The sequence below is a fragment of the Pseudopodoces humilis genome, chromosome 2, assembly GCF_049639895.1.
Source record: "Pseudopodoces humilis isolate 2021_Gansu_Grassland_sample_001 chromosome 2, ASM4963989v1, whole genome shotgun sequence".
Taxonomy (NCBI): Eukaryota; Metazoa; Chordata; class Aves; order Passeriformes; family Paridae; genus Pseudopodoces; species Pseudopodoces humilis.
The window spans coordinates 89,448,888-89,464,911 of record NC_142201.1 but is presented as its reverse complement, the minus strand read 5'-3'; the positions used below and the strand labels follow the sequence as shown (position 1 = coordinate 89,464,911).

Genomic DNA, 16,024 nt, shown 5'->3' with positions numbered 1-16,024 from the left:
CTGTAGTTCCCTGTATTATTTCTCTGAGAAAAAAACCCCATCTCTTCAAAATTCCATTTTGAGAAACATCTTTGTGAAGTTTTGGTTTTCCATCAATAGGGAAGAAAAACATGTCCTGGTTTATTTAAATTTTGTGTCATCTGGCCACATGTGATTGTTTGCCTGGTATTCTTCCTTCTGGAAAATATATCTTAGCAAGACACATAACATTGGCTATATGCTGTAAAACCTTACATCATATGCTGAGCAGTGTGCTGGTTGTTTCTAATGCTTTGTAAAAAATAAAGCGTGTTTGTCAGTAGATTTATGCTTTTTTGAGAAAACACAGGGTAACGTTATGTTGTTTTCACATAGCAGCTGTGTTGCCAAATTGCTCTGAGGCCAGGTTTGGAGAGCAAAATTTAAAATATATACTCACAGCTATGCATTGAACAACTGTTTCATAGTGTCAGTCATAAAAAATGAGAGGCCCAATACTGTAATACAAAAATGCATCATTTTAGACAACAGGAGACAAAAAGGAGTCTTTTAAATGTATGCCAGTTCAGGCAGCATAAACAGTCTACACTATCAATTGGAATTTTCTTCTTACAGTTACAATGTAGATATGGGAATTTTATGGTTTTCTCTTTTGGAGTTTTCAAATTAGCATTTTGTGAGATCTTTCAGAGTTCTATTCAGATCTTTCCTTTGACCTTTGTTAAATTAGATTTCCAGTCATATCTTATAACAGTGAAGAACATGCACCCATTCAGTTCCAGTAAGTAATTTGGTTCTTGGAAACCACACCACCTCTTTCCTGCCCAGACACATGTCAGCTTTGAGCAAGAACCCAATGCAGTGATTTAGGATACTTTTCCTTCTGTCACAATAAACTCTGGGCATTATTCCAGTAAATCAGAAATAGAGCTAGTAATGTCAGTGTTGAGATTATATCATTAAACAGTACATGAGCAGGAAGAGAAGAGAGACTACAGATTGCAGAAAAACAAGGACCATTAATCACAGAGTCCCTGTCTACTGAAGCGCAACAAATGAGAACAGCTGGTCTCCAATAAGTCTACATGATTTTAATTGATGGAAGCTGTTAAGGAAAAAAGCGTGCATACAAAGAAAAAGCATACACATGTAAAATTAATTTTTCTTTGAAGTCAATTTCAGTATTTCAGTCTTATCCTGATTTTAGTGTGTCATTTAAAATAGCTTGATTGATATTGATATAAAATTAGGTTTAAACTTATTTTAGTAAGAATGTGTGATAAGCACAGATTTGTGTATGCTGCAGCTAGCAGAGGGTGAAATACTAACATATCTTTAGTTTACTTTTCTAACAGCTCTGGGAAGTCAAGCTGTTAAACAAAAGACAAGTTTCAGCCTTTCATCTTTGAGCTAGGTCCCAATATACTTTTTTGGAACTATGAGACTGGGAACCAAAACCTGCATTTTTGATTTATGTATTCAGTGTTGGGTAAAGGGATGAGAGAAATTCTGTCCTTAGGTGTTTGGGTTTTTTAATGCAGATGCTACAAAATCAATTAAATAAATATATCAAAAACTTTCTCTTTTGAGAACTTCATCCTCCTGTTCCAGCTTTTGTTATTTGGCTTTCTTTCATGCTAAGAAACTTAGTGGCTCTTACTGTGCTCTGTATTACCCATCACTGTCACTGTATTTGGTAATACAACCCCATTTTTACTTATCCTTTAAGGAAATTTATGAAGGACAAATGAAGTATTGCAAATATGAAATAGTGATTTCACAAGCCAGTAGACAAGAGAAAAATCATGTACATTGTCTTTCCCCTGAAGATGAGAGCAAGAGTCTGTTTTCCAACCCTGTTTCATTAATTTTCTCACCTCACTGATTTTGTGGAAGTTTTATTCTCATTTTTGTTGTGTAATGACCTTGAGTCAGCATCAGTAACAAATTAGAAGTCAGTGAAAAGTATGCTGGTTTCTTCCAGCATCTTTTTCTATTTAAGAAAGCACGTTTCCATGTAATTTCCTTATCTATTTCTCTTGGGACCAAGTGTTCGTGTTCAATCCATGGCATTACTGTTGTGTGATACTAAAGGTCTAGGCAGGGAGAAAATGTTACTGTCACTGTCACTGTCACTGTCAGTGATGCTGCTCCTACAGGTGAGGCACTCCTGTGAATTTGCAGTCAAAACCATAAAAAGGAATTGACAAAAGATGGTGTCTCTTTGCTGTGCATTTGCCCAAGAGGAAGGAAGGTAATTTTCTCTCATTCTGAAGATTAAACAAATTATCTGTAGTATAGGCTACAAAAGTTGTACATTCCCTTGCACACTGGGATTTCTAAGTGATTTCTAAGTTGTTCTTGAGCTTAAATAATGCCCATAACTTGCTGCAGTGCTACTGGAGACAGTCTTGAGTTATTGAGGGTGGGGATTTCAATGCCTGTATCTTATAGGGAGGTATAGTGCAGCTGTCTTTGTCTATGTGTTATGGCATGCTGGACAGGCCAGGATGACCTCCTGTGGAGTTGTAAGAAGGTTAGTTGTAAGAAATAAAACTGGGAAAAACCAAAGGTCCTGTGGCATGCTGTAGACTTGACTGTCCTTGTAAAGAGCTCATAATAACTTCATAAGATTTTATCTAAATACATAAATTAACTCTTCATTCAAGGGAGATCTCTGGGTTTACTAATTTAATCAAATGGAATACATCTAATGTATTCCTCAACATGCTTTTTTTTTGATTTGTTCTAGTTTCTTTTGAGTTAGCTGCTTGTAAATAATTTATGTTGATACCCATTACAAATGTTCATATAGTTGCTACACTGATCTTTTTGTGGTTAGCATAAGCATTTCTTAAAATAAGTAATTTTTAGATGCTGTAAGCTATTAACTACAGTTGTGATTGCAAAGTCATTTGAAATAGTAAGCTCACAAGTCAAGAATAGGCCTAACTTCAGGCTTTTAGGGTTATTTCCCATCTAGAAGGTTTACACAGGAAGTTCTGGCTTTTAAAGAAATAGAGGCACAGCCTACTTTTATTCTCAATTGTTTTAATTGTTTAATACTTATAGTTTACCTTCAGCTTTGTATTTTCATTTTTAACACTTTAAAGGATTAATGATAAGTCCCAATTTCTAAAAAACAAAATACTTCAGAGTGTGCCAATAGATCCAATAAAAGGGACAAAACCAAAATATCTTGAGAAATAAATAATTTTCCAGCTGCATTTCTTAAAATCTTATGTATTTTTTTTTGGTGCTTCTTGTATTCCTGTTTCTTATTCTTGTAAGTTTCTTCTGTATAATATTTCAAGTAAGGGACACCATGAAAAACGTTTGCATCTTAAACACTTTGAAAACAGCAGTGGACCACCAGCCAGATAACATATCTAAATAATTTGATGGAAAATAGATGCATAAGGTTTTTCGCTTTGTCAAAATATGGATTTGTGTTAGATATCTCAGCAGTATTTAAGCCTGTTGGCTTTAAATGAAACTCTAAAGTGAAAAATTTTTCTTAACATTTCTTCTACATAGAATTTGTAGAAATTGAAGTAGGGATGGGGGAGAGGAGGATGTCTTAATTATATGTAGGATGTTCACAAATAGCTAGAAGTATACTTTACTTAGGATAATTTGTATTGAAATTACAGTTTAGAGGTGGAATCCTGATTTGTTGTACCTCAGCATTTGTAGAGAATCTCCCATCACTGAAATTCTTTAAATCAAGAGGTATCTTATAGTAATTTGTTCTAGCTCAAGTGGCAGTTAATTTGAAGGAATCAGATTAAATCAGTATTAAACAGAAGAGAGGAACCTCAAGGGTTCATTTCTTACATTCCGATCCACAAATTAAATTTTTGCTGTTGTACAAGCAGCAGTGACTGTGATGAATACTTGTATCTAAACCAGTACAAAACAAAGACAAATAAAGCTGCTCTGTGGACTGATTGGGTAAGATGAATAGTCTGAGATGCCAAACTTGAAAGGAACACTGGGAAGTAGATGTCTAGAAAGTAAACGTTACCACTGCCTTGACTCCATTTTTCATTCATGTTTTTTTGTAGGAATATATATTAAATTGCTTCATGTAAAGCAATTCATTTTGCTGTCTTTAAAATGTCTATAGCATACATCATGTGGATAGCAGACTGCATGAATTGTTGCTATTGTACATGTTTTTTACATGTCTCACAATGCTGATGAGCTCCAAATTTATATATAGACCAGGAAGAAGATGAAATACCTCCAGAGGCCAAGTAGCTCATAATTTACATCCTTTGCTAGATCTGCTGGAAACAACTCCTTTCTTTCATTGTCAGTAGCTTTAACCTGTGCTTCTGTTTAGGCACTTCAGGTCAGCTACAAATTACTTTGCCTGAATATCCAATTCTTCCTGTGTCCATTTTGTGACTTAAAGCAATAATCTGCTTGAATATCCCCTACTTAACTGATGAAAAGTAACCTTACACTTGCCGAGGATACTGGCTAGCCAGAAGCGACTTCAGTCCACTTTCAACCGCTGGAGAAGGACGGGGCACTAGATGAGTCTGGTGTGCTTTGTTTTGTATTACTTCTGTTCAAAATTACTGAAAGATTAAGGGAGTATGAGGGAAGAAAAGAAATTGTGTGGAAATAATTTGTGCTTGCTGATGGAGGGAGAAGAGGACTGAAACGAAGACACGAAGCCTCCTTAGCAGCTGCAGTTTTTCTGTTGGAGTGAAGAAAGCCTGCAGAAGTCAAGAAGGAAGGGAAGGGCTTCTGCAGTGGTTTTCCCCTGTTGTGAATATCCATTGAAGGCTACACAGGCCACAGATTCCTCTCTAGAGGAATCCTTTTGAAGAGCTTCTTTGAAAGAGGACCTGACATAACTTCAGCTAGTCACTGGCAAGTAGCAGGGATGATGCCCAGTCTATCAGGTGGCAATACCAAGAGAACAGCTCTTGGGGATGACCAGCTGAAGGATATAGTGTAAATTAGTGGAAAGTGCTTAAAGCACCAGAGGATGCTGGAGAAAATCCCTGGAGTCAGGAAAAGAGCCATAATCATTGCAATGAAAAGGTAGACTTCTGATAGCCATAACCTTCTTAAGGAGGTGATCGACTTTCTCAGCAGCTGAATTCATCCATGCTAGGGCAATGCACTGTACATTGGGTGTAAGACAGTGGCAGTCATCCCTTAGGAGTCACTAAGAGCAGAAGGCTGGGCCAGTGTGTCTTGCAGCTACTAGGCTTGCTTCCTGTCAGCTACTCATGCTCCCAAGTTAATGCTCCTTCATGTTTTATCTTCCTCTTTTCCTGTAAATTTGTGAGGTTTCCATATTTCCTGAGAACCTGGACACTGTAGATTATTTTGGTAGGATTCTGAAAGGGAGTTCAAGCTAATGTTTGCTTTCTGTTGGAACTTAGAGAAACTGAACTCTGACAGTCAGCTGGGAATAAGGAATACACAGTTTCTATGCTTGTTCATATTTAAGATTATCTGTATAAAGGGAAAAGCCATAGTGTAAATTTAATTGTTTTGATGTCCATGATTGAGCAACTAAATAATTTAGTTGGAATAACTGTTTTTCATTTTGACAAAAATGCAATTTACTCTCCACCCTTCAGCAGGTCTCCCCACTCACCACCAGCAATGGTGTTCCGGGAAAACTTTTCACAGTAAAAATAGAAAAACAAAAATAGCAAAGCAGAGGCACAAAGAAGCATTCTCAAAATTATCTTTTCTTTTTCTTACAGGAATACAATTAACATAATAAAGATGATTTTTAAGTAATCTAAGCGTTTTTGCTAATACTTTAGAGGTTATAGCAATCTAAATTATTTTAACATTGTAGTATTCTACTAATATGCAGTGAGTTTTTGGCCATGGTTGGTAGACTGTAGAGTGCTGAGATTTTCTGAAAAGTATACCTTTTCAAGATTTGTCAGTCAGAATATATTCCTTTCTAAAATAAAGTTCAATGTTTTGACAATGCCTCTTTCAGTTATTCCATTATATCTTTTATATTACTTACATAATTTATTTAAATAATATGTTTAACTACTTACATAAGGCATGTTTTTGGGACCTTAGCAAAATAGTTTTCCTTACTAAATTCTTATTTAAGTGTTTTAGTTAGTACCTCTTGATTTTGTAAAAATTACTGTATCCTACAGGATATTCTATATCCTGTTTTGTCATTTGACAGTGTTTCAGACTGTTCTGGCAGCACAGAAACACCTTTTTTGGTATCAATTCATCAATTTTTTGCTATTTTTTATAATGATCAATAAGATTCATGTTGCGGTTTGCTGCTAAGAATGTATAATATCCACATTTCTGACTGACTTTCTGTTAAGTGATCAACATTGAGAAAATCCTCAAATTTCCATTTAATTTTGTTGCACGTTATCTCAATCAGATTGACAATCTGATTAAACTTTGTCAGAAGTGCTTCATAATTCAGTACAACCCCTAACTCCTTAAGAAGAAAAATAGCCTTTCTTTCTTTCTGGCTTATTGACTCATTTTTGTAATGGCATCAAAAGACATCTTAATTTGCTTGTGGGATATATGACTAATAGAGTCATATAATGGAATACCTTTCATCCACAATGAAAACTACAGTATGAGACTTCATTGTTTTCTCTTGAAGAAATCGTTATGTAATTTCAGTACTTACTGAGATGGAAGATGTTCATTAAAAATCTGAGTCTTGCTTCAAAGCTTCCAAGCCTCAAAGTCAAGTTAATATTTTCTGTAGAAGTGAAAAGTCAATAATATATAAAGCAGTTTGAATTTAATTTACATTATGTAAAAGCTAAATAAATTACATAATGTAAAAACTACTTCAGAGAAGTGAAGAGTTTTAGGAGAATACAGAAATCATATGGGTTTGTTTGGTGAAGCCTAGCAATATATTGTATTAAAATGCCTAGTAATCCCTGTGCTCTAATAGGGTTTTTATATCTGGATTGTCTTTAAGGGAGTGCTATTTTCTTATAAGCTCATATATTATAAAAGGTTTCATAATGACATTTACACATTTCATAATTAGACATTTCATAATGTTTTATAACAGTTTGGGTAAACAATAAAGACTCATAGGGTACTTTTCTTTGTGGAAAAAAGAACATGCAGGATACTTTCTTACCTGGCCATCCCATAAATTTGGCAGAACAAAATGGAATTATTTAAGACGAAGCAGCTGGGCTAAAGAAAAAAGGCATGGCTGTGGTGGTTTTTTTCATTGTTTAGCAATACCTTATTTTCTTTTGGTGCTTCATATTGTGCATCCAGGCTTAGTAGTGAATGATATCTGGGATTTCAGAGAGGCCAGGAAGATATTAAGGCTAGTAACTTATGGCCTAGCTACTTATTAGTAGTTACTACATTGGTTTGATTTTTTTCTCTTGCTGTAGGACCTTGTTCTTAAAGCATTATGTTCTTGGAATTTTAAACCTAAGGCAGGCAAATGGAGGCTGTGCAATATCTGGGAATGCAGACACCCACTTTGTCTGCTGGTTGTTGTGGCAGTGTGTCCAAGAGATTATGACGTGGAAGGAAATCTCAAAAAGCAGCCCAAAGCAGCCTCAAACAGTGTGTGAGGTGATGTTGAAACTTTATTCCTAATATTGGATTCATTCTTGCACATGGGAGATCGAGTTTTCTGCAGTACCCCATAGTGGCTTGTGATTGGATTTAATAGAAGACTGAAAAATAGTGTTGTCCTAGGTGGACTTGAACCTGCTTAGTCTGATGACACAACTGCCAGAAATTGGAGTAGTAGCGTTCAAGTCAAGTAGGGCTCTAAGTTGGAACTAGTAAGTTCCAACTTTGGAACTTACAATTTTTTTGTCAGTCATTAGACAGCTACATTTTCAACACTTTCAAGTCAAAATTGTCTCCTCTTTCTGTAATTTAACAGTTTACTACAAACAAGTGTTGGGTGAGCTTCAGCATGAAGTGATTAAGAGGGTTTATTAGCTAGAGAAGTTTTTTTATGGGCTGGGACCTAACAAAGCACCCATATGCCTTGCAGTGCGAGAAAGAAGAGTAGAGGTAGTACAGAAATGCAAGAAATGAAACAATAACAACAAAAGAATGGACTAAATATGAATTTAACCAAAAGTGAAGGAAATGGTACACCTGAAGAGAAAGCAAAAGAAATACAGTTGTTCAATTTAAAGGAAAATGATCAGGAAAAATGTGTAAAACAACTTCTCATTTGAAGCTATGATGTTAAAAGGGCAAATGGTTCCTTGCACCTGTTACGAGCAGAAGAATAAAGCTCATAGCTTGAACTCCATCAAGGATTTATGTAGGTGGCATATACTTTCTGGAGTTGTTTCTCTTGGATCTTTGTTGGTCTGACTGCACCCACAATATCAGTACTATGTTGCTGCTTGAAGGCATTTTCAGTTATGCATACTAAAATATAGCTCCCGTTCTCAAAGCAATTCTCTTGGAAAACCTGGTGCTCTTTCCACTAAAGACTCCAGAATTATTGTCAAAATTAAACAACTGATGGTAAAATTGAGCCCTGTACAGCTGGACAGAGCAGAGGCTATGTCATATTTAGGCCTCACTTTAATCAACCACAAAATTTCTGTGAAGAGTAAGCCTTATTCCGGGTTCCACGGTTCCACAATAATTTTCTCCATAAATTACAATGTGAAGACTCCATATTTCAACTGTATTCAGTCCAGTGTGATGCGTAAGTACAAAAAAAGTAATTTTCCTCACTTCAATGAATTTAGCATTAAATGTACTGACAGTTTATTAGATACTTGGAAAACTACAGAACTATGCAAATACTGTGTGTAATCTGTTTGGAACTTCTTTGTTTGTTTAGAGTACTTTACAGGGAACAATTACACAAAGTATATTCAATTTGTATAATTACTGAACAATTCCTTAAAGAGTGGCAAATGCTCTGCTCAGAGGACTTGACTTGACTGAGAGAGCCAAATTACTTAAAGATTGCCAACACCCCTCTCACTCCTTTATAATAAATTCAGAAAAATTGCTGTACCATAAGAAGGAAAATTTCAGATATTCATGGTTTTAAACACTATATGTACTTTTGTGGTGGTTGAAGGTGGTAAGGAAAAAAAAAAAATCAAGTTTTTATGTAGATACCAGAAATAGCCTGTTTGTGGAACTGAGTGATAAATATAATAATATATGACATACCAAGCAAAATACCTGATATTTTTTTTGTCAAAATTTACAAGTCTGTGCCATAAAGCTGGATTAAGTTTCAGTCTCTGTAGGTAGTATGCATTCAGTTAGATTTTAGTAGCAAGTGTTTTCTCATCTCATATAGATTTAGTGTATGTAATCTCTGTATAATAACCATAATATGAAAGTAACATAATATGAAAGTAACAAGTACTCATTTGTCATCTGTGAAAACTTTTATGTATTATCATGAGAAATTATCATGACATCTTTCCAAGCTAATGTAGCACTTTTTCACCACTTTATAATGAGTGTAGAGTTCAGTGTGTCTGTGGTAGTTCAGTTTTGATAAATGCTCTTATCTAAGTCCCTACTCTTCCAGATGGCAAATAAATGAATGTTTTCTTGTGTGAATTATGGTGTTATATTTCTGTTGTGCAAAACATGAATCCCACTGATGTCCACAAAACTCTTGTTTGTTTGACAGGATAATCTGCTTATTCTGAGAAAAGATCTAAGAAAGCCTTCCTTGAGAGTCCTGAATACTATCAAAAGTGCAATTTACATACTGATGGAGATAGATAGACTTAGTTGAGTGCTCAAGTGATGCTTCTCTTTTGTCCTGCCCTTAATATTGGCAGGCAGGATGACCCTGTTTTGTTTCATCTTCTCTTTTATAATTTTCCTGGAGATGACCCCCAGAACCTGCATATTCTACAGAATGCCTGCTGGGCAGCCTTTTCTCAAGTTTTAAAATGGAAAGAATAATTCTTTCAGCTGAAAAAGTGTTCAAAAATATTGTTCCTGTGGTATTCAGTCACTTATATTTTGTTGTTTTGGTTTTTTATCTTTTCCAGGATTACTTACTGCCATCTACCTTTCCAGAGTAAATGGCTTTATGTTGGAACAGAGAGAGGAAATACACACATTGTAAATATTGAGTCCTTCATTCTTTCTGGATATGTTATCATGTGGAACAAGGCAATAGAACTGTAAGTGCAGATTTTTTTTCATTTGTATGTGTGGTCATTTTCATAGCTGTCTTAAGTTTAATTTTGAAGAATTATTTGGTTTTGCAAATATTACCAGATCTTTTAAAGCCATTAATTTCAGTGAATGCCTTTGCAGTATTAACTGTTTTTTTACAGGACATTAAGAATCAGATTAATGTTAGAGGCCATGTAATTATATTTCATATAAAAGAAAAAAAAAATTTGGTGTACTGTTTAACTATGAAGTTCCATTAAATACAGGAAGTCTTTAATCACTAAAATTCAGATTTTGCTATTTTTATGAGGAAAGCTTGATCACCATATCCTCCATCCTGTGACAAGAATAATGGAAGAGATTTGCCCTGAGACTCTATGGAGAAATTTTCCTCATTGAACTGTGGAATCATTTAGATGAGAAGGGACAGGATGAGGTCTCTAGACCAAGCCTCCTGCTCAACACAGTGAGAATTTCAAGGTTAATTCAAACAGATCAAAACCTGATGAACCGATAGGAAAGATAATGAGTGCCTATTGAATGATAGCTCTCTAACAAGCTAAGCCAGGTGCCTGTGTTGTGGGTATGAAATGGAAAGAGACATACAAAAATCTGGCTAGACATCTATGCTTCTTGCAAGTAAAAGCCTCAACAGAAATGAAAAACTTTCTCTGCTGTTTTCTCTGAAGTTCCAGCAAGAGGAACTTCTTTGGGAAAGCTCAAAGTATTTCTTGCAGTTTCTGAGACATTTGTTTCATGTTGTGAGGGACCTGTAACCTCTGGTAAACTGAAATACACCAATCTCAGTAAACCAAGAGAACAGTAGCTAAGAACAGGGTTACAGGCCTGCAGTGTAACCCCAGTTCTCAAAATATTTTCCTATTATTATTATTATTATTATTATTTTTATTATGTTAATCGCTCTGTCTCCTGGGTTGAACTGATGCCTCATTTTCTTACTCCCTGTCTGCCCGCACCAAACTTCATAGGCACAGTTGTAAAAATCTAGGCTTACCTTCCAAGGACATAAAACCAAGGATTCAAATAGTAACCAGGATTCAGTCTGCTGGTAAAACTTTCGTCCAGGTCTCCATTTTGGAATGTTTGGTTGTTCTGCCCCTGTGAGACTGCTCGGCTCTGTTTGGTAGTTTCAGCTGCAAAAAAGTACTACTGGAAAACATGGTTTCCACCAGAGTATGATCATTTTGATGGAGTTATTCAGATGGAAAGAGTCCTATTTGTTTCCAGTTTCTCACTTTGTTTTGGTGACATTGACGTATTGGAGGGCTTTTTGAATCTTGTAGTTTAGAATGTCTGTGTTTACTACATTGAGTAGATAACATCTTTAAGTTTTTGGGAGCAACATGTTTTAATTTTATGTGCACTTGTAATTTTCTTTCCTCCAGAAGTCAGGATGTTTCTCTTCTGTAGGGAAATAGATTCAAAAGTTTTTTATGGACTGGAAGCCTTCCACCAAGTTTCACTTTCTAATTACTTAAAAATTCTTCTGTATAAATGTTTAAAAATTATTTTAGTAGCCACAACAAACAATTTTCCTGAGAGTAGAATAGAATGATGCCTGTCTTTCTATGTGTGAAATAAGAGCTGCTTTCTAACAAGCTTCACTACTGATTTGTTGACGTAGGCTAGATGCTGTGCTCTCTAGAACCTTCAGTGATGCAAGCAGCCCCTCCTAATTATCTTCTTTGTATTTTTTATGCAGGAAAATACCTAGATTTTCCAAAATTTATCTTTCCATAAGTTGTAAAAGGTAATGACAGCATAATAAAAATAGACCGTGTTGCCTCAAGTACGTGGAGGAGCTGCATGGTTACCAAAATAGGGTCTTCTCCTAAAAAGTGAGTTTGCCATGTACTGTTTTGCTGGCAGGGGAGCACAGGTATTCATTCATTACTGCTTCTAGTTCTACCAGTTTTGCAAGGATAAATTGATCTATGTAAGCAGTGTGCTTCTCTAAAGCTCCGTCCTCTCCATCCAATCTTATCTATCATGTGCTCCTTGATACGGAGGGGAGGAAGTTGCCCTTTTAAATATTTTGCAGGTGGACAGGAGATCCTGTGTGATTAGTTTCTCTTTATAAGAGGAAGAGGCTGGTGGGAGTACTGGTGATGTTTGCCACAAGCAGCCGCTTTTATAGATGCTATAGTCCCTCTGAAGTTGAAACTGGATGACTCAGTAAAAATTGTAATTTGAACTCTCTCTGATAATAAACTATGATGTCTCTTGCACTGCTGTTGCTTTCCTGCACGTAAAATGGAATGTACATTAGCTTTCAAAGGAAATGTTATTAACTTTAAATGTACTTCATGAGGCTGAGTTTATGATTGTAGACTTTTCTTTAGAATAGTACTGAGAAAAATGTTTGAGACAACAGTTTTATTTTGGGCCATGGATATGTTCTGATTTGATTATATAGTATTATATAATCATAAAATAATTCACGTTGTAAGGCTTCTCTAGAATTTTCAAGACCAACTTCCTTCTTACAGTAAAATCAGGTTGTTCTGGGGTGTATAAGTTCACAAAGTCTGTTGATGTTAGGTGATTTCAAAGACAAAAGAAAATAGGAAAATCTATGTATGTAAAATTGAGGAAAATCTTCAACCTTACCATGAACAATGTAAGGGGAAATGGTGCTCAATTATGTTAAGTTCTGAGTTAATGGTAACAATTCAGAGTTAGCTTGAGGTTAGCTTGAAGATGTCACTATTCTCTATAAAGCTTGGAAGGAAAAGGATTACCTTTTATGCAATCATATGTCTTTCAATCTTACTGGCAAGAAAAGACCACTAAAAGCCATTGCTCTGCTGCTGTATTGAAGTCCTCAGCTTAGATGGAAGGTTTATAAATAAAATTTTAAGTGTTTCAATGTATATCATCTGCTCCAACAAGTCTGAAGGTGTTCATCCCTCTTCATGCAGTTCTCATCCAGTTTCTAAAACTGAAAGTCTACCAACATAACTTCTCTTTCTTTTAATGCCCCCTTAGTTTTCACTGATTTTTATCTACTTCTAGTGAAATCTCCATGTTACTGTCATCCTCAGAAACAACCAAATATTTTGAGTCAGTGAGGCCAATCAGATGACTGCTAGAATTTTTTGTAAGAGTGATTCTGTTGCAGTGAAAGACTGAGGTGAAAAGGCTTGGTAGCTTGAAGACTTGAAGGGGAAACAAGTTTAGATGCAACATTTTTAGACTTTGCATATGATGCAAGAAATCTGATCACCTTGTCCTGCACAGCTACTTTTACTTTACAAAGTTGTCATTTGGTGCAGACAGGTTTTTTGTGATTTACTTGTCTACTTTTGTATCTGGAAGATCTGTAGAGCACTATTTTCTTGAGTGATGGCGGTTTTATGCCATGTTCAGAAGCATCTAGTGGAGATACACATCAAAAAGATGATTGCCATACATATTTTATCATAAGGGATTACCATCTTCTCTTGCAGGAGAGATCATTCAGTGAGTTTAAATGTTAGTTAGAAATTAAGGCCTGAACAGCTAATAATGCTAAGGAAACAGATTGTTTTCTTTTTTTTTTAGATTATTTTCAGAACTAAGTTGTAAGCAATTCTGGAAGTTACAGGAAAAATTTCCTCCTTTAAATCATGTGCACAGTCTGTGTCTCAGTGGACCTGTCCTTGTACAGAACTGAGAAAAAACACAAGCATATGGGTACCAATTCTTGCCTCAGCTATTTCTGTCATCTCATGCATTATCACTACTCCAGGCCACACTGAAGCAATCTTATCAGCTAAGAATGAATAAATCAAAACTTTTTCACTTGTCATTTCTCTGTCATGTAGCAGAGCTAATCCTTTGCCAGAGGGGTTTGAGGATCATGATATTGTTTGGTTTTCTACTCTCTAATAAGCAAACAGTTTCTCTCTTTTCCTTCCAAATGTTTGGAAACAGCTTTGGAAGAGAAAAATAGTCAATGAGCCCAGCATGTCTCCATTTACTCCAACTACAATGAGATTGATTTTCACAGTTTGATCATACATTTGGGAAGGTCACATAGTGTTGGAAAGCAAAAGAAGATCTTTATGTGTCTTCTGAGCTCCAAAAATGAAGAATCTGCATTATAACGCTCCAGTAAGATTCCAGTGTTTCAACACCCCACTATCTCCTGAATGAATAACTGAAACTTGGCAAAATTTATTGGATTTGGAGGATCAAAGAATTGGTCAGACTGAAACTCAATTATGACAGAGCCATAACTTGGTATCTCCTTTCTTAGCCCTTTGCCCATCCCCATTTCCTAAAATGGAGACTCAGAATCCATAGATCCACAGCAGTGAGGGAAAGCAGTACAAAGGAGAAGGAGTAACAGTAGAAGAATCTGCTACCTCCTCTGTGTGCAGACCTAAATGGAGATACTTATTAATATAAAGAAAGCACAGTTTTCAAGACTTCCTTCTGGATATTTCAGAAAGTGTGTCTAAGACTCAGAGTTGCATCTTGAGGTTGAACTGATTCTTGCTTGCTCCACCTCCCAGCTTTGATCCACAGCATATGAATAATGTGTCTAACTTACTCATTCTCTTAAATTTCTCTATGGTTCTACCTATGAAAAGAAGGTCTTAGATTCCTTGGAGCACTGCACCTTTTTGGAAGGCAGAACCATGGAAGATGTCTGACTACTGACACTGAAGAAGTACTTGTCTATGCATGCATTTTTTTCAGCACTGCCAGATTCAGTCAACTTCAACTTTGTAACAATGACTAATATGGATATTTTCTTTCTTTTTCCCCCTCTCTGAACTCCATCTATCACTTTCTAACGCCAGATTTTTATTCTTCCCAGAAATCATTACAGTACTTCTCCAATTATGCAGGCTATCTTTACTGTCAAAAGGAAAACGATTTTGATTTGATTCTGTTCTGTCATAGTGTACTTATACCTGCTTTAAAGATCGTCTTGGTATTTGAAGTTCTTACTGTTATTAAATACTATGAAGTATTTAAGTCATTTGATTTCTTAGAGTGTGTAAAACATTGCACAGTGATTGAGGAATAAATACATCATCTGTGTATTTTCCACATTTTGCTGGGTCCAGATTGTAACATTGCTGAAGACTTCTTTTGAGCTTTCTGATTTTAGGATAAAATAATCATAGAAGCTTCCATTCTTACAAGTCTGTTAAAGACTGTTTTACAGTGACTGCTGTCTTAATTTCACTGAGTAAAAGTCATGTCTTACAGCATAACCACTCTCATTTCACGAGGAAAATATACACCAAGTAAATTAATACCTACAGCTGTCATAAACAACTTCTTATGAAGTGCAAAACAAAAAGTATCCATATCTTCTTAGCAAACACCTAGTTTTAGTTCTGTACAGCTGTCATGGGAATCGTTGGTTCCATTTTTCAATTCTGCAGTCTGTTTTTTTGGGCTTAAAGGTCAACGAAGACTATGAAATATTGCAAAGTTTTGTATCATTAGCTCATACTTTTTTCTTGCTCTGTTGAAGTTAGCTTTCATTTCAGAATTTTTTTACTGCAAATCACTGTTGATAGTTTTTGGACTTGACCTTCTTTTTTCTTTCTGCTGTGTATTGACTTGGATTTGTGTTTTATCTTTTTTGTGTCTTTTCAGAGCTTTTATTTTCTCAGTCAGTCTCAGCTGTACCCTGGCTGCTATTTGGGAATGAAAAATTCCCAACTCAACTATTTCACTTATGCCTTATTTTCACCTGCGGATTCTTCTTTATTTTTCCCTTTCTTAAGGAATAGAATCTAATTAGTTTTTATGCAGTTCCCCAAAGCCAGCTTGAAGGAATGCGTATACACAAGTATGTGTCATCAACAGTAGAGTACTTTATTCACAGTAGCTTCAAATGGGGTTGGTTTTCCAGCACCTCTTTGTC

The 16,024-nt window shown here is 35.6% G+C and overlaps 1 protein-coding gene across 4 annotated transcripts in view; it reads left to right on the top strand.

Annotated features, from left to right (window-relative positions):
- STXBP5L (syntaxin binding protein 5L) overlaps window positions 1–16,024 on the top strand; it is a 184,634-nt gene that overhangs the window by 79,295 nt on the left and 89,315 nt on the right. For all 4 annotated transcript variants that reach the window (XM_088051631.1, XM_014253302.2, XM_088051630.1 and 1 more), the window contains exon 5: window positions 10,002–10,136. In XM_088051631.1, coding sequence (XP_087907757.1) covers window positions 10,002–10,136 — 135 coding nt within the window. The remainder of the gene's footprint in view (window positions 1–10,001; window positions 10,137–16,024) is intronic.